This window comes from Lycium barbarum, chromosome 3, assembly GCF_019175385.1.
Source record: "Lycium barbarum isolate Lr01 chromosome 3, ASM1917538v2, whole genome shotgun sequence".
Lineage (NCBI taxonomy): Eukaryota > Viridiplantae > Streptophyta > Magnoliopsida > Solanales > Solanaceae > Lycium > Lycium barbarum.
In genome coordinates this window covers 139,725,204-139,743,998 of record NC_083339.1, presented here as the reverse complement: position 1 = coordinate 139,743,998, position 18,795 = coordinate 139,725,204, and the positions used below count along the sequence as shown (strand labels likewise).

General features: G+C 35.0%; 2 protein-coding genes across 2 annotated transcripts; both read left to right on the top strand.

The window, feature by feature from the left end:
- The first annotated feature begins 9,155 nt into the window (after positions 1-9,155).
- On the top strand, positions 9,156-12,709 carry LOC132631474 (uncharacterized). The gene is made up of 4 exons (XM_060347050.1): positions 9,156-9,326; positions 10,312-10,634; positions 10,746-12,115; positions 12,159-12,709. The coding sequence occupies exons 1-4, from the start codon at positions 9,156-9,158 to the stop codon at positions 12,707-12,709; spliced, it is 2,415 nt and encodes an 804-aa protein (XP_060203033.1).
- Positions 12,710-17,029: 4,320 nt separating this feature from the next.
- Positions 17,030-18,795, top strand: LOC132632979 (glyoxylase I 4-like). The gene is made up of 3 exons (XM_060349141.1): positions 17,030-17,417; positions 17,562-17,667; positions 18,133-18,795. Exons 1-3 carry the CDS (start codon positions 17,263-17,265, stop codon positions 18,403-18,405), a joined length of 534 nt encoding a protein of 177 aa, XP_060205124.1. The 5' UTR covers positions 17,030-17,262; the 3' UTR covers positions 18,406-18,795.

Genomic DNA, 18,795 nt, shown 5'->3' with positions numbered 1-18,795 from the left:
TGTTAATTGTATTTAACATATTTGTTACACCCCGTACTTGCGGAGAAGCACTGATCAAATTTGAGCGTAAGTATGTTGAACTGTGGCTAAGTAAAACAACCTTGGAGTATAAGGGACGAAGCATTAATAAGTATATTTTATGAAGTAAAGGATGCATATGAGGAATTTCGGAAGGTCCTATAAGGAATTGAGTTAGTATGACTTTGGAAAAAGATGAGCGTTACTTTGAACAACAAAGTATGAGCCAACTTGGGGAAAGAATATCTTTTAGTATATGAGGAGTTTTAAAGTAAATCAAAAGCCTAAATTGAAGTTCATGAAGTCTAGTTTCCAACGCAACAAACCGCTCGTCGATACGACGTCGGAGTAGAGAATTATGGATGTTACAAGTTAGGATGGTAGAGTAGAAGCATCTACAGTGCGCGACACACGTGCTACAGTGCGCGGAAAGCTCTAGCTCGGTGCCAACCGACTCTAGAGCACTATAAAAGGGGGTTTACCCCTTATTTATTCATCCAAACCCTCTTAAACATATCCCAAATCCTCTAGAACATTCCCCCAACTTCCACAACATGCACATATATTCCTACAAGTCTATATGACAATTTTGGTCATTTTTAATTCATTTTTACATAACCCCAAGTCCTAGAAAACCCTAGCAACCTCTCCAAACATATTCCAACATATTTTCAAGCCTAAACCAAGGATCAAAGTGAAGATTAAAGTGGTTAAGGGTTTCAAGTGAGGTCTACACTTGTCTCCTCTTCTTGAAGATGTTTGGGTGAGTATTTTTAAGGTGGAGTAACCATGAAATTGAAGTGTTCTTGAATTTTGAGGTAAGATTTCATCTTAGTTTTATGTTTATGAGTTTGTTTGGCAATTATATTAAGATTTGAGGAGAATACAATTAGAGGAAAAGTTTACATTTGATGATATTTTGAGTTGTGAATTAATTTGAGTTATAATTATTAGTATGTTTTGAGCATAATCTTGTTATGAGGGATAATAATGATGTTAAGGAATTGTCATATACGAGTGTATAAGGGGTGGTATGAAGTTGTTGTTATGGATTGATTATGAAAAGAAGTTTTGGGATTAAATTGATTATAGTTTGAATGTAATCTTTTGATTATCGAATTATTGATGTTTTATTGTGCTTTGGGAGTTGTTTTGAAGATTGGAGGGAGTAGAAGATATAGGGGAGATGCTTCCCAAATTTCAGCAGATTCTAAAAAGGGTTTAATTTGAAGGCTTAAGATAAGCATGCGACGACAAGTCTAACAATAGTATGAATTCTCTTAAATGTAGATTTACGAGCTTGGGAGGAAAAACGTTAAGTAGTTAAAGTTAAGGCGACCGAAAAGGTATGTTAAGGTTGTTCCTTATTTTCTTAGCATGATTCCATATATGGTAAGAGCGTAATGAACCTTGTGACTAGAGATTTGTCTAAGTAGAGCTTGTCATATTGTTGCCTGAGTTCTGAGTGTTTTGTTATTCTTTCTGAGGGGCCATATTCCCTTCCTATGTCCTTGAGTTCATAGAGAGGCAGAAGAGACATATTACAGAGTCGGTATTTTTCAGCACATGCATGATATATATATATATATATATATATATATATATATATATATATATATATATTCATTTTATTTAGCCTGGCCACTTGGTCAGTGAGACATTTTCTTTAGCCTGGCCTACCGGTCAGTGAGACAGAATGCCTGGCCTACGGGTCAGTGAGACGGAATGCCTGGCCTACGGGTCAGTGAGACAGAATGCCTGGCCGACGGGTCAATGAGACAGATTGCCTGGCCGACCGGTCAGTGAGAATTTTTCGGTTGCCTGGCCACTTGGTCAGTGAGATATATAATAGTATTATATTGCATTTCATATGAGACAGGTCAGGTGAGATATTCAGAGCATTTTTCTTGGCCTCCAAATTATTACATTTTCAGTTCAGTTTCAGTTATCTGTTGCCTTACATACTCGGTAAATTATTTCGTACTGACGTCCCTTTTGCTTGGGGGCGCTGCGTTCATGCCCGAAGGTTCAGGTAGCCAGACAGATGATCCAGCTCAGTAGGCCTTCCACTCAGCTGTTGTCAGTGCGCTCCACTTGGATCGGAGTTGCAGTCCTTTTGGGTATGCTATTTTGACATGTATATATATGGGTGTGACGGGGCCTTGTCTTGTCCTTTTTGCAGCTCGTGTCCCCTAGAGGTCTGTAGACAGTTGTATGTAGTTGGGATGTTATGTAGCCTTGTTGGCTCTCAGTTTTGTTGTTCAGCTTATATAGCAGCCTTGTCGGCTTGCTCAGTTGTGTATATATATTTTGGATGTGTGTGTGCCCAGTTCAGACGAGATAGTGCCCAATATATATATATATATATATATATCCAGATTACGGCCACGTCGACTTGTTGGTATTGTCCGTGTGCAGGTAGGCCTTAGCAGAGTTTCAGATTTAGAGTGGTTCGCTCGGGCTTAGTTTGGCACCGAGTGCCGGTCACACCGCTCCAGATTTGGGGTGTGACAATATTACTCTTAGCTATAGGATGTAGTTAATCTAAACTATAGCTACTAAATATAAATATATACTAGAGTTAGTTATGCCATGTAGATTTCCCAGATAATTTCGCTGGCTACTTTTAGACTTTATTTTTAAAAATAATCACTATTATAAACTTTCAAATTTACAAGTAATACTCCGAGATAATGAGAATTTGGGAAAAGGACATACAATGACCATCAGAATTTGTTTGGCCAATGTTTGGGCTTCATATCCCAAATTGGCCGTTCGGCTCAAAGTATTGTCAAGCACTAGCCCAGCAGCCCATTCACTACCAAAAAAACATATAATCAGACTTTTTTTAGTCTCTACAAAAGAACGAAAAGTCGCCACTAAATGTTCGCTACAATAAGAACAAGACTATTTGTAAGATCGGCGAAAAAATTCATGTTGAGCCTTCAAAAAAATATCCCAAAACATGTATAATATGTGTATAATTAGTAAGTATACGTTAATTGAGCCTTCAAGAAATATCCTAAAACATGTATAATATGTGTATAATTAGTAAGTATACATTAATTATACATTTATTAAACAAAAATTATACACCAATGATAATCTCACGTATGGTTCTGGAACGGAGATATTTTCTAATTATACGTTGATTATACATTTATACTACACAAATTATACAACAATGATATATTTCCTATACATATACTGTAGTGATACATATTCTATACAACAATGATACAGTTTCTATACGTATGATACATTTTCTATAAATATACAGTAGTGATACATATACAACAATGATACAGTTTATATACATATGCGGGAATTAGTTGAAAAATGGCTAGAAAATGGAATTATTTTAAAAAGGCTAAAAAAATGACTTTTATGATTTTTGGGCCATCGGGTGTCAATAGTTTCACCTGGATGGCCATTTGCGTCCTTTTCCCAATGAATTTTCATTTCCTTTTTGCACGGATTGCCCTTCAAAAGCGTTGATCTTTAATTTTTGCCCCTCAAATTGCTGGCCTTTAATTTTTTCCCTTTAAAGGCGTTAGTCTTTAATTTTTGCCCCTCAAAGTGGCTAAAAATATCTCAAGGTTCCAGGTTCGAACCCTCACTCAATTAAAATTTTTAAAAATATTCGGAAGGTGGAATTTGGATTCGCAAGGTAGAGTTTGCATGCAATGCTACCTTAAGGTAAATTTTGACTTGCGATATTTTTTTTTAAAATTATTTGACTAAGCATGGATTCAAATTCGGAACCTAAAACTTTTTAGGCAAAAGGACAAAAATTTAAAGACCACTCGGAAATAAGGGCATTCTGCGAATTGCCCATGGATTTCCCCCCTTTACAGAAGGGACATAGCCCACTGAAAAGCCAGGCGCCCAGATACCACCAGGGGCGGATTTATGGGTAGCCCAGGGTGTTCACCCGAACACCCTCGGCAAAAAATTTCACTGTAGATATAAGGTAAATTTTCTGAATTTATGTAGATATATATATTTTGAACACCCTCACAACAAAGAAAAGGATAGCTTAGTGGTTTTAGGGTGTTCAAAAATACCTCTGAGTCCCGGGTTCAAACCTGAGGGACAGCATATTTTTAAAGTTTAGGCTCTTATTATTTTTTCCATTTAACTTCTGAAAAAGAAACTGCACCGTTTTGGTGCTCTTATTTTTTTTTTTCTTTTTCTTAAACGTGGTGGAATAGGGATTTTTAATCCCAAAACTCCAAAAGTCAAAATCAGTTCCCAAAATAAAATCTTGTTTCCACGGTTCCACCAAAACTTGGGAATAACAACTCACAATCTACAAATCACCGCCCCAGCCATCGGATCACCGCCGGCCAGCCGGAATTTGTTTCCGACTACAATCTACAGTAGCTTTCTTTGGTGACTGAACAACTGGTAAGCAACTTAGCAACATATTCTTGCAAGATTTTAAATCATTGTGAATATTGATAACTGAATCCAGGGGCGGATTTATGGGTAGCCCAGGGTGTTCACCCGAACACCCTCGGCGAAAAATTTCACTGTAGATATGAGGTAAATTTTCTGAATTTATGTAGATATATATATTTTGAACACCCTCACAACAAAGAAAAGGATAGCTCAGTGGTTTTAGGGTGTTCAAAAATACCTCTGAGTCCCGGGTTCAAACCTGAGGGACAACATATTTTTAAAGTTTAGGCTCTTATTATTTTTTCCATTTAACTTCTGAAAAAGAAACTGCACCGTTTTGGTGCTCTTATTTTTTTTTTCTTTTTCTTAAACGTGGTGGAATAGGGATTTTTAATCCCAAAACTCCAAAAGTCAAAATCAGTTCCCAAAATAAAATCTTGTTTCCACGGTTCCACCAAAACTTGGGAATAACAACTCACAATCTACAAATCACCGCCCCAGCCATCGGATCACCGCCGGCCAGCCGGAATTTGTTTCCGACTACAGTCTACAGTAGCTTTCTTTGGTGACTGAACAACTGGTAAGCAACTTAGCAACATATTCTTGCAAGATTTTAAATCATTGTGAATATTGATAACTGAATCATGTTAATGTTATATTGATTTTGCGTATTGGTGTCCTTGTCACACCCCATTTTAACCTCGTAGAGTTAAAGTTAGAAGTATGACGTATTGGAGATTCCTGTTTTTTGTTTGTTTTAAGGAGTCGCCACCTAATTATTTTATGGTGAATTAGGACACCTAAAGTTTATTAAAGTTATTTTCTAAAGTGAACTCTGTTTAAGGTCTGCGAAACTTAAGATTCTAGGTAAGGGTTCAGTTAGTCTAAAGGGAAGGTATTAGGCATCCTTTAAGACCCATTAACAATGGTTAACCGACCGAACTAAAATTTAATTAGGCTAAGTGTAAATATAATATTATAGAAAGAAAATGTTTTTTTTTTTTTTGATAAAATTGTTTAAAGTAAAATTGGTAAAAAGTAGTAATTGCATAAAAGAGTTTAGTTAAAGTAAACTAACAGAAGCGAAACATGTGATGTTTATATTGTATTTGGAAAAAAGTGAATTATGCCGACTCACAAATTAAAAGGATTATTGTAAGATTAATGTTAAATAAATTTTAAAGGTTTCATATAAAGACTAGTATATATGTTATGCTAAAGTTGTTTCAAACAAATATGTATTTCAAGTGTTGAACAAAAACTAAAGTGAAAAAAAAGTTATCCGTTGAAACTAATTTGCTTTTTATTTCTTAGAATAAGCTAACGTTAGTGTAAGATTTGTGACGTTTTAAACTTCTAAGACAGTAAGCATAATATATATATTATAGATACTGTAAATAATTTTAAAAATAGAAGTGAATGTGATTTGTGGAATTAACTACCCATACTAAACTACTAATTCTGCTAAGGTTTACTTACTCTAAGCAAATAAACAAGTATCAGTCATACAATTACCAATTAAATGCACAAAAAATAAAGTGGAGGAGCAAATAGGTTAAATGGGTTCAGCCCATTTCCAGGGACTGCTGCTGCGTCACTGTTGCTGTTCACATTTATTGGGCTTAGGCCCAAATTTTATTTCCTTGTTTGGCTGCGGATTGGCCGCTACTATATGGGGGCTGATTCGAGAGGAGTTGTGTTGGGCTTTAGCCCAACGCCAAGTGCGGAAGGAGACGACAAGTCGCTTGAACTCGCGCACGAGATGTTATGCATAAAACGAAAGAAAAAGATTAGTATATGATTGATGAATAAAGCTAAACATACATAATGTAAACTCAAGAGAAGGACAGATTAACAACTCACATTAACTCATATACGTGCTATGTATAACTAGTATATTCCATGTATACAAATTCATAGGGAACATAGAAGCAATCACAATCTGTTTGTTCTTTTAAGGATAAAGCTATAAGTTAAAGTTAAATTGTTCTATAGTAGATATAAGAAGATGTTATTTTTAATTTATTGAGACTGATAAAAAAAAAAGAAAGATAGTGTCAACGGAACTGAGGGAGCGTTAGTTTCTGAGCTAGTAACTCAACACTTTATAACATTTTGGAGACAGCTTATGTCAAGACACTAGCTAGGTTAGTGTATATCTTCCAGAAAGATATCAAGATATTAAATGCACAAGGCATGATGTGTTCAATTCACAGCCAATTCTCAGTCATATGTAATATACTTTGCCCTAGCTAAAGGAAATGCGACCATGTACTGTTATTTAGGAGAAATCCTTTTGTAGATGCTTTATGGAAAAGTCGAGTATAAATAATCTATCAATCTGCCAACTTAGTAATTACTAGTCTGGTACTTAGTTAATGTAACCATCAATTTTAGCAACCCAAGAACTTTATGCCTCTATGCATTGTTTTTGCTATTTTACTTGTGATCACCTCAGAAGTTGCATAACTCCCAGTGCAGCCAGTGTTTTAAAGGACAACAACATGCACCAAGCATGGGGGACCATTTCAACCACAGGCATGGCCAGTCTATCTGATGTAGTTTCTATTCTTTTATAGAACAAAACCAGCAGGCAGCATTCCAACTAGTAGCTATAAACAAATCTGGGCATAAAACAGTCGGCATTCGCTCGCATAAGCAGGACTGTGACATTTCGTTAGGCTTACCAGTAGACTACAGTAATCCCTCCCTTCATATAGATCCAAACAAGTATTCTACAATAGTATACATGCATCCAATTTACAGAATTCCCCCGGGTGAACGCAAACAGATTCAATTTATTAAAAATGATCAAGTAGTACTCAGCTAGTATGTTTCACCAACAAAAGAAGTTTCAAACATCCTCACAAAACTCAGCAGGTCACTTGGATAGATTTAAAATTGTTAAACTGGGCTTTTAAATGCTTAGACGCTTTTGAATCCATTCTGATTTTTAATAATACCAGAACCAACACCAAATTAAAGGTGCCAGCTTCATGATTTTCGAACAAAATCACCAAAGATGGAACATCCCAGGGTCAGGGTCAGATCAGCTTGTATCTCATTTAAACTCAACTGAGAGTGTCAGATAATAAATAAGAAAATAGGACCTTTGTGGCAACACTTGGTTCATTCACACATTTAATTAATGCATAACCCAGATCTCACATGGAAGAGGAGAGCGAGAAGAAAAAGAAGAACAGAATAGCAACAGTTCCAATTCCTAGTTATTACTAGATGAAACTTTTCTAATTAAACAAATGACTCATAAACCTCAAGACTTTCTTGCTTTCTGCAATAAACCAAGTATTATCCTTCAAACAAGATCATTACAGTAACAACCTGGGAAAACATGACTCTTAACAGTAACAACAAACCATTGTATTAAAATGGCTTTCTCAACAGTCTTGCAAGTATTTAAAACTAGTCAGTAGAGGTCGTATGTGATTATGTATTAAGCTCATTTGCCTGACAGACCTTCCACTAGAAAAATTAATAACTGAACGACACCAAAGGTTTATACAGGACTCAGCGATTTAGACTTTGTAAAGCAAAAATGAGAAAAACTCTTCCACAAGTTTTGAATAATCAGACAAGGATAAGGAACGTCAAACTAGACTACGATTGCCTGACTTAAAGCAAGGCAAGTATTTGGCACAAGACTCAGATGTTTAGTCTCAAGTAAGTTACTGAAGAGTCAAAACAAGTATAAAGCAATTCAAACGACACTTAGGGAACAAACAGACCCTGAACTTTTATTGATACATCATAAACCACAAAGAAATCATGCAAGTGAACAGATATGATGTAGAGAGGCAGTTTCATGCTTAACTCCCGATCAATATAAGAGAATATATATGGAATGTTTTTGTTAAGAGACTAAGGCGTATTATCTTAATGTAAAACAACTCAATGCAATCTCTACATCAAATTGGGTGCACATAAGCTTGAATAATCATACTAGAGTTTTTAACTGCTATCTCGAATTCATTTTTTTTTTTACATATAAGAACTTCATGCGACTGATTTGAAACCTTTTCAACCCCCTTATATACTAAATATACCAATTAATGCACGTCTAAACGGGTATGAAACTGAATGCCTCGAGCTTACCCACCTTTAACACTCCTCTGAAGTCAGTCATACCAAATAGAAACAATCAAAGGGGAAATCATGCTGAGGTATTGAAACTAAAGAAAATCATGTATACGGTTGCACACAGAATCAAAACAAGAGGGTAACCACCCGAAAACGAAACTGAACCAAACAGGGGACTAACTACACCAAATTGTGCCTAGTAGACTTAACAACAGGAAACCAGCCATTCTAACACATACACTAATATTTAGACTACATACACAACACATATATATAAAAACAATACTTGGACTAACACAGAACCATTAACACACCTTAAGATCTGAACAAAATGGCAAGAGAAAAAGAAGATAGCACTGACCTTTTGTTGGTGCAGTGAATGGGCGATGGGGTCTCGAATCTACTCGAAGACGACGAACAAACGATGCTTCGATTAAAACCCAAAATTTGATTGTATAAAAATATGGTGATTTTAGAGTAATATCCGGCTAAAGTTCACCGGAAAAGTGAAAACTATGGTTGGAAAATGGTGTGTGTCCCTAAACACTGAATCAATTCCTAAAAATCAAAAATCCTTCAAGATACCCCAAAAATCCCCCCTAACTCTGTTCTCGATTCCCCTTTTTATGGAAAAAATGGAGGAGCGTAGTGGAGCGGAGGAAGAGGAGCGTAGGGGAGTGGCGGTGAGTGGAGAGTGGGGTAGCGGCAATGATGATAAAAAGGAGAAAAGAAAGAGAGGTAGGGTAGAGGAGGAGCGGGGTGCGGCGATGAGTAGAGAGTGGGGTAGCGGAGGAGCGTGGAGTGGGGTAGCGGTGTGGGGAGGAAGGAGAAGAGAGAGAGAGATGAGGGAGGCGGAGAAGTGGGAGAGAAAAGGGGAAAGGGAGAGATGAGGCGGAAAAGAAAGAAAAAGGAAAAGACAGAGAAAGATGAGGGAATTAGGTTTTAGGGGGGAATTGGACCGGGTCGGGTAGTTTTTTGGGTTGGACCGGGTATAATTAGGTAATGGGCTGGGTAGGGAAATAATGTGGGCTGAATTTTTTTGGGTAGGGAATAATGTGGGTTGGTTGAATTAATTAGAGTATGGGCTGATAATTTGGCTGAAAAATATTGGTCCTTCCTCCGCTATTTTAATTATTTTCGGGCTTCTAATTTAGTAACCAGTACAATATTTATTATGTGAAGATAAATAGTAATTAGTATATGGAAAGTAAGGATTTTACAAAGTATTGTCTTGTAATTAATTTAACGAATCCGAACCCGAAACGAAAACGATGACTAACTGTTCAAAATTTATGATAAAGTAACGCTCATAACGTCGAAAAGTATAAGTAATGATATTAATAGTAGTAGCAATAAAATATTTTGAAAATAAAGTATTTAGCTCGTCAGTAAATTTAGAAACCCGATAAAATCAAATAAAGGAGGGACAAAATTGGGTGTCAACAGTCCTTTTTCTAATATGGTCCACAGACAAGATTTAAACTTTTGATAGTATAATAAGATTATTCTGTAAAGCAAACTTAAAAGTGGCATTAAGAGTTTATTAAGAATCATATGTCAGACATGGTCAGTTGAAAAAAGACAACCTTATGCTTAAATTAGGTATGATCCTTTGAATTAATGGGCAAATCAGGCTCATTATTAGTTATTCATCATTATGTCCAAGATCTCATAATAATGCAATGAATTCATGGTGAGATTATTCTTTAGACTCACAGTTGTTAAATGTTAAGTGTCTAATGTTGGATTTGCATTAAGATATTTATGTAATGAATCAACTATCTTATACAGATTCAAGAGTCAATGAAGAAGTATTTCACCAAGGTATCAAATTCAAGTTCGGGCTATCATAGTCAACCAAATCGGGAAGAAAACGTGAATCATTTAGTAGCACCATTGCAATTTTCTCATGAGTTCGATTTAAGTTCTTTAGAGGCTGATCCAGGTGAAAGAACTCAAATCTTGGATTTTCATCCAAATCATCGTGATGCTATTAGAAGAGATTATCTTCAAAAACGTCCTTGTCAACCTCAATTGAAAGTTTTTCCTCAAACGTTGATTTCTGGAGATATGCGTCGTTTCAATCGTGATTGGTATGTTGAATTTCCTGATTGGTTAGAATATAGTCTAAGTAAAGATGCGGCCTATTGTTTGTATTGTTATTTATTTAAGGCCAATAGCAATCGTCAAGGTGGAGGTAATGTATAGTCTGGTTTGGGGTTTAGGAATTGGAACAAAAAGGATAGTTTGGCAAAACATATTGGTGGGCCGAATAGCATCCATAGTCAATCAAAAAGAAAATGTGAAGATCTAATACGGCAACAACAATCTATTCATGCTGAATTTGATAAGCAACTTAATCAAGATAAGCATGGATATGAGATTCGCTTAGCAGCTTCAATTCGTGTAGTGAGACTTCTTGTGAAACAAGGATTGGCATTTCGGGGTCATGATGAATCTAAAGCATCGCTTAACAGAGGTAATTTTCTTGAAATTCTTTCATTTTATGCTCAAGAGTGTGATAAAATTCGTAGCTTTGTATTGGAAAAGGCTCCTCAAAATGATCAAATGACTTGTCCAATGATTCAAAAAGAAATTGTGCTTGCTTGCAAGATTGAAACAATTAAGGGTATCATAAAGGAATTAAATGGTGACTATTTTTCCTTATTGGTTGATGAATCTTTTGGTGTATCACGCAAGGATCAAATGGCGGTTGTTTTACGATATGTTGATAGAAGGGGATTTGTGATGGAGCGACTTCTTGACATTGTTCATGTTAAAAATACTAGTGCCTTAGCTTTAAAAGGTGCAATTGTCAATTTACTTTCTCAACATTCCTTGAGTCTATCTTGTGTGCGTGGACAATGCTATGATGGAGCAAGTAATATGCAAGGTGATATCAATGGCCTTAAAATGTTGATTAAGAAAGAAAGTAGATCGGCTCATTCCATTCATTGTTTTGCTCATCAACTTCAATTAACTCTTGTTGGTGTTTCAAAAAAATGTCTTCAAGTGGGAGAACTTGTACATTTGGTTTCGGATATTTTGAATGTGTTGGCGGCTTCTTATAAACGTATGGATGAATATCGAGAATCTCAAAGGAAAAGAATTCAAGAGGCTTTAGAAAAGGGCGAGCTTAAAACTGGTAGGGGTTTGCATCAAGAACTTGGTATTTCTAGAGCTTGTGATACTCGTTGGGGATCTCACTTCAAATCTTTTAATTGTTTTATTCTTCAATTTGGTACAATAATGGATGTACTTGATACTATTGTTGAAACTGCACATAGTTTGGATGAAAGTGCCAGGGCGACAGGATATATCAGAGCTGCTCAAACGTACGAGGTTGCATTCATGTTACATTTGATGAAAGAAATTTTAGGAATTACAAATGACCTTAGTACATGCTTACAAAAAAAAGAGCAAGATATTGCGAATGCCATGCGACTTGTTAATGTGGCAAGGATAAGGTTGCAAGAGCTAAGGGAAGATAAAAGATGGGATTTGTTTGTTGTTGAGGTATCTACGTTTTGTGTCAAGTATAATATTGTGGTACCTAATTTTGATGAGTCGTATGTTAACTCGGGGAGATTTCGGCGTAAACCTGCTGATTATACTTTCTTGCATCATTATCATGTTAGATGTATTTTGTAAAATAATTGATTGGCAACTGCAAGAACTTAATGATCGTTTTGATGAGGAGACAACTGAGTTGCTTTATGGAGTTGCTTGTTTGAATCCGATAGACTCATTTTCAAGTTTTGACATTCAGAAAATAATGAGAATGGCTAAATTATATCCTGATGACTTTGATGAATTTAGTATGTGTTCTCTTGAGAATCAGCTTGCGAATTACATTATTGATGTTCGTGATATTGATAAAAGGTTCTCCGATTTAAATGGGCTTTGTGATCTTTCAAAAAGACTGGTTCAGACAAAAAAGCATTCATGTTATCCTCTTGTATTTCGTTTAGTGAAATTTTCTTTGCTTCTCCCAGTTGCCACGGCATCCGTTGAAAGAGCTTTTTCGGCAATGAAGTTTATTAAGAATGAGTTGCGGAGTCGAATGAATGATGAATTCTTGAGCGGTTGCATGGTTCCTTTTGTGGAAAAAGATATGTTTAATGATGTTTCAAATGATGATATTATTTTGACTTTTCAAGCAATGAAACCTCGTCGAGTAGTGCTATAATGTATTCAAGAAGTATTAGTAGAGATCCTTTTTTGTAGTTTGTACTTAGCACCCTTATTCTAGATTGATACATTGTAAAGGGCTAACTTTTTGTGCTATTGTAGTCACTACATTTCTATTCCTGTTACTTTTAAATCCTTTGTAATGGAACTAACTCTTTGTACCTATGTATTATTACATTCTCTGGAATTGTGTCTTTTTGGGCTTGTTCGCACGTTTACATTTTATTTTCCGAACCTCCTGAAAGAAAATCCTGGATCCGCCACTGGATATCACAATGACATTCCCAGGGATTGGTGTTAGTGCAAGTTTAGATTAATTCATTTGAATTCACTAGCATTGGCACGAGCTTATATATGTGTTAAAAAATTCATCAAGGACAAGAAATTGATTTTACCTGTAAATTAAATGAATTGTATAGAATCCCGAGCTTGAATTCATAAAATTTAAATTTTAAACTCGCTATAGAATATTCCTTTCAGGTTCTACTCCAAATATCTTCAACATCATATGGAAATCAAGACCAGATCAACTCTGTGCTGGTTACCGATTCCTCCAAAGTATGGTCCGATATATTAGTTAACCTTAACCAAAGCGAAGCAAAGCTTCTCATTAGATGCTTGTAATTTCACTATTTATCTTTGGCCACGTAAGTGTCAAAGCCTGGCATCGGAAGCTTCTGTTTAGTAAACTTAAGGTGTATAGATCTACTGATCATCTACAATACGCATATTCTGTTATGTTCTTTGGCATGCATAATGCATTTTCTCCAGCTGACCAATTCATGGCTAAATTGAAGTTGTTTTTCAAGCGAAGTAAGATGCTTGCTGGGCAGGTAGCTATGATCTTGACAACTTCTTTTTTTTTTTTTTTTTTTTTTAAAACAAATACTGGATCATATCATATCTTGCACGTCCAGCTAAATACATGTACCTTTGAGGTCACGACCATATATTTGCTCCAAAGAGAGAACTGGTTTGATGGTTTATTAGTCTCAAGGATTTTGTATATGTCATTCATTCATCATTGCAAAAGAGTAAACATTCAGAAAATACTATTTCTTGGGTGATTCTTTATAGTACAACATTTTATTTGTAATTCTTCATCAGCGGCTATGTAATTTACTTAGCATCCGTAGCCTTGGTTCTAGTTCTTTGCATGATAAACTGCTAATAGCTAGTCGGCCATAACAGTTTTGATAATGTTATTTAAAAAAAGTTTACTATGTCAGTGTCACGTAATACCCAGTGACAAATGCATCTACGGGGTCAAATTTAGCCCAAAAGGTGATTGCTCGCTCAATCCGCCCAAAGTTTTATGGGTTGGGCTCAAGATAATTTCACGTTGAGCTGATTTTAGCCCAACCCAACATAACTCATTTTAAAGTGATCTCCAACTTAGCCCAATATTAGTCCAACTCTAGCCCGTTTTTAAGATTTATTTAATTTTGAGTTTATTGCTTGAGTTTACTTTAGTTTTATATATATATATATATATATATATATATATATATATATATATATATATATCCACTTTTCTTGTATCATGTATCTTATAAGTTTGTAGTGTGTTTGATATGAAGGGAAATATTTTTCACGAAAAAAGTTTTGCTCGAACATATTTACCACGGAAATTTTTTTCCTCAAAAATATTTTCGAAAAATCGGCGGAAATATTTTTGGCGAAAAATGTATTTCTAGAAAAATAATATGTTTTTCTAGAAAATAGACCCATCAAAAAAACTGGGTCAAGTTGGGTGGGTCATGACCCAACCCATTTTTAGCCCATTTCAACCAAACTCATTAATTTTTTGGTCAATGTTAGCCCAACCCATTTATCACCTCAGCTCATTTTGATTGAGCAAATTTAAGCCCAACCCGTCCATTTGATATCCTAAATGCATCGATACGGAAAAAGATTAGTTTCAAGTAGTAATGATTTGCTGTATGAAATGAGTAGAAAATATCAGTTATGTATACAAACATAGAAAGGAAAGGGGAATGGAAATGGAAATGGAGAGCTAGCTGGACTGCATTATAACTTGTGTTGTGATACACCAACTGAGCGATTTGTGTCACTTTCAGGTTTCAATAATTTCATGCGGATGTTCAGTAAAATCAACATAGTGCAAAATCGACAAGGATAAAACGTGAGAAAGCAAATGGAAAGTATTTTCTTTAGAAAGCACATATAGTGCGTTTCCGCTTTCAGAGTAATGAAGTACAGTAAATTTTTAACGCAAAAGAGGAAGCGAAAGACAACCTAAACAAATACGTATGCAATAGAGTATGAATATAAATGTATTATAGCCGTGAAATAAAAAATTATGCCTCACAATGCGTTACTCGACCACTGAGTTAAAAGAATTAGTATAGTACCTTTTTCCAAATTTAATTTCGAAATTATTCACCTTATGAATAAATAATCAAGAAAAGAACGGCTTATTTTTAAATTGTTACCCATTAGTTCCACATCTGTAAATAGATTTTAAAAGAATGAGTTAACCAGATAGACAAGAAAGCTCACTATTTGTCGGTGAGTGCGCTATAACTATCTTAATCTATTGTCTATTTTAAACCATCCAATCTTAGTCAGAAATATGCTAAGTCTATAGTATGTACATTTGTTTGGTGAGCTTTTTTAATTAGTGGCACGGGCAACTATGTTTCCACGACGTTGACATCAAACTATTCTGATACTCTCATGTTACTCCAGTACTCCTACTGTCTTTACTTTATCTGTGAATTGAATAAAAACAGTTGTATCATAAAAGGTTGGAGAACCAGGATCCAATTGAGAGATGCATGCATGTGATCCAGTGTGTACACTTTTGTTTGAGCTTCCAATTATCAACCAAATACTCGTCAATGTTTTAATTAAATTGAGTTGTCGATACGAAAACATAAGAATCATTCAGCATCTTGTTAAGAAAAATATATTTAATATAGATTTTTTTTCAAAATAGACTAAATAAGATAAATAAAATTTTATAATTTCAATATTTTTTTATCATAAATAACTGCTAGCAAAAATTTAATTCTTTTCATAAGCTTGATACGATAAATCCACGAATCAAAAAATTTATTTCGGCCAATATAGTCCACCGCAAGCACTTTCGGGGGCTTTGATATATGTAAAGTAAGAGTTCGTTACGTGTTATAAGGTCATCGAATCTACTACTTAATTCAAGATAAATTAAAAAGTTAACAAGATACTTCTAAGCAAACACGTGGATAGGTAGATATGGAAGGAGGTTCTAGATTCTTCACCTATAGCACACAGGAGACAGTCAAAAGGTTTGAGTTTAGGATTTTTAATTTATGGGTAATGAATTAGAAAACGCAGCTTAGAGGATTCTTGATAAATTTTTGTATATATTAAGTGAATTTTGAAAAAAAAATATTAAACTAAAATTACCGAGTTTTGTCAAACCAATAGGCGAAATTCTAATTCCGACTCCGGAGACGGTTTCGAGGGGACTTAGGCCACTACAAGATGGCCAAATTGGTAGGTATCCAATTGCATTTTTTCGTGTCAATTAGGTCCTGCACAAAATGTATTCACGAGGTAGTTTAATTATCACGAGGTTGCGATTCAAGATGCAATTGTTAATCTAATTGGATCTATTTTCACTCTTTGTTAACTATATTTGAAGAAAAAAATCTAGCAAACTATATGAAATTCTACCTCAATTTCTTCGTTCTGTCTTATATCCAAATCTAAAATCTATTCGATATTTATCGCCAATCGAATAGGCACTAGATGAATATTTAGACTTCTTATTTTCCAAAGAAAAACTTCTTTTCAAAGATGAAAATGATGAGAATTGCCAGGTCAAATATATGAATATTCAGAAGAATACTCCCTCTGGTTCAAAAAGTGTGTATACTTAGTCGTTATTTTTTTGTTTAAAAAGAGTGTTCACTTATCAAATCAAGAAAAAATTAATCTTATCTATTCAGATTTACCCTTGTTAAGTATAAATTGATCAAATTTCAATAGTCAATATCTATTTAATTATGAAAATTTTAGTCAAATTACCTCTTTTTATCTAAAAATTATTATTTTCTTAAGCAATATGAAAAAGGGGACACTGACGGAGTACCCTATTTGCGGGGATAGATAAGCAAAAAGATGGAGCAAGAGAAGGAAGCTGCTTACGTGTGCGAGCCAAATAAATGGTAGATTCATAGAGTAATCCAAGTCAGCAACGTGGACCTACGTGTCAATCACATCCATATTATAAAGTGGGCCAGATATATCACAGCTGTCAAACAAAACAGAGCCAGGGTTTCTATAAATGAGCCACTTAATTCATCTTTTTTTATCACATGGTCTTTGATGATTCGTTTCCTTTACAAATTCCCGTGACCAAACCTATCGAGGCTTTTTCCTAATCTTTCTTTTAACATCCATTCATATCCCTCTCTGATCTCATTTCGATCTTATCTATTTGCTAGTTCTTTGATTTGTTCGTTGTTAATTCAATCTTTTGTTCTAATTTCTTAATTGAATTTATAATCTTGTTTGAGAACAAAAAAAGGTTTAAAAAATATGAAGGGGAACACTGGAAATCCATTGGCCTTGACATCCCTGAATCACATCTCCCTAGTTTGCAGATCAGTTGAAAAATCCATTGAATTCTACAAGAATGTTCTTGGTTTTGTGCCTGTTAGGAGGCCTGGATCATTCAATTTTAATGGCGCTTGGTAATTTGATGCTACTTCCGCAATCCCTTTTCGACTTTTTATGATTAGATTAATTATGATTCTTTTTGAATCTTTAGTTTACCGATTGTTTGTCGTTTTGTGTACTGAGATTCCGTGTATATCTTGTTGTTTCTTGTATGGCAGGCTGTTTAGTTACGGAATTGGGATTCATTTACTTCAATCGGAAGATCCTGAGAAAATGCCAATGAAAACTGAAATCAATCCCAAAGATAACCATATCTCTTTCCAGGTAATTTTTTCTCTTCTCTAAGAGAGGCGTGTATAAGTTAAAGTGCTACGTGTTTAACTAAATTCAGTACTTTTGACACGAAACATATTATATATATATACAAAATTTAGTAAAATAATCAGGATTCATAATTTGTGATTTGAAAAGTATAACGAGTTCACTTAAAGGTGGAACAAAGATTTTGAGTTCACAGCTTATTGGTTTTCGAATAAATTATTTATTCCTATTAGGTAAAATTTTAATTTATTCTTATTAAATAGATTTTTAAATGCAAATAAAAAGTCTAAGTCAAAGCTACTGCTGAACCATAGACAGGCTTATGACTCCGGCCTGAGTTCATTAATAGCTCTAAATTCTGAATCTACCTCTATTAACTAGCAGTTGATGTGTATGAATAGTGATTTTGTATAGAGTATCTTCATGTATGGAAATTTAGTTTTAATTAAACTTTTGTTGGATGAGCAGTGTGAGAGCATAGATGCAGTGGAGAAGAAGCTGACAGAAATGGGAATAAAATACGTGAGGCATCTGGTGGAAGAAGGAGGTATATACGTTGATCAGTTATTTTTCCATGATCCAGATGGCTTCATGGTTGAGATTTGCAACTGCGACAACTTGCCAGTGATTCCCTTGGCTGGCGAAATGGCTCGTTCTTGTTCAAGGGCAAATCTTCAGTTGCTTCAACCTCAACAAGCACAGCAGCAATCCATAGCAAAAGTTCCAGTGGTCAAGCCTTAAAGAAGAGGATGCATATGTTTCAGTGTCCCATATTTTGGATCTTCTTCGTGTTCAGGATCAAGATTCAAGACTGAGTAATTACCTGAGAGATGTTAGTTACTAGTACTATTTGTTTTTAGCGATGTGAGTATTCTATGTGTTTGGGTATGGTTGTCAGTAATAAGACATAATTGGCCAGATTTGGAGTTGTGTATGAGCTGGTCTCAGTGATTCCTTAACTGGTTCTGTTTTCTTCTGAGATGCAATGTCTTGAATGTAACCAAGATGGAGGACCCATGTGGGAAGATCCCAAATCACATTTGGAATCTTCAGAAGATGTCTATATATATAAAAGTGAAAAAAATCTATAAGGCTTTATTTTATGCTAATAAATTGTCTCTTTATTTTTTA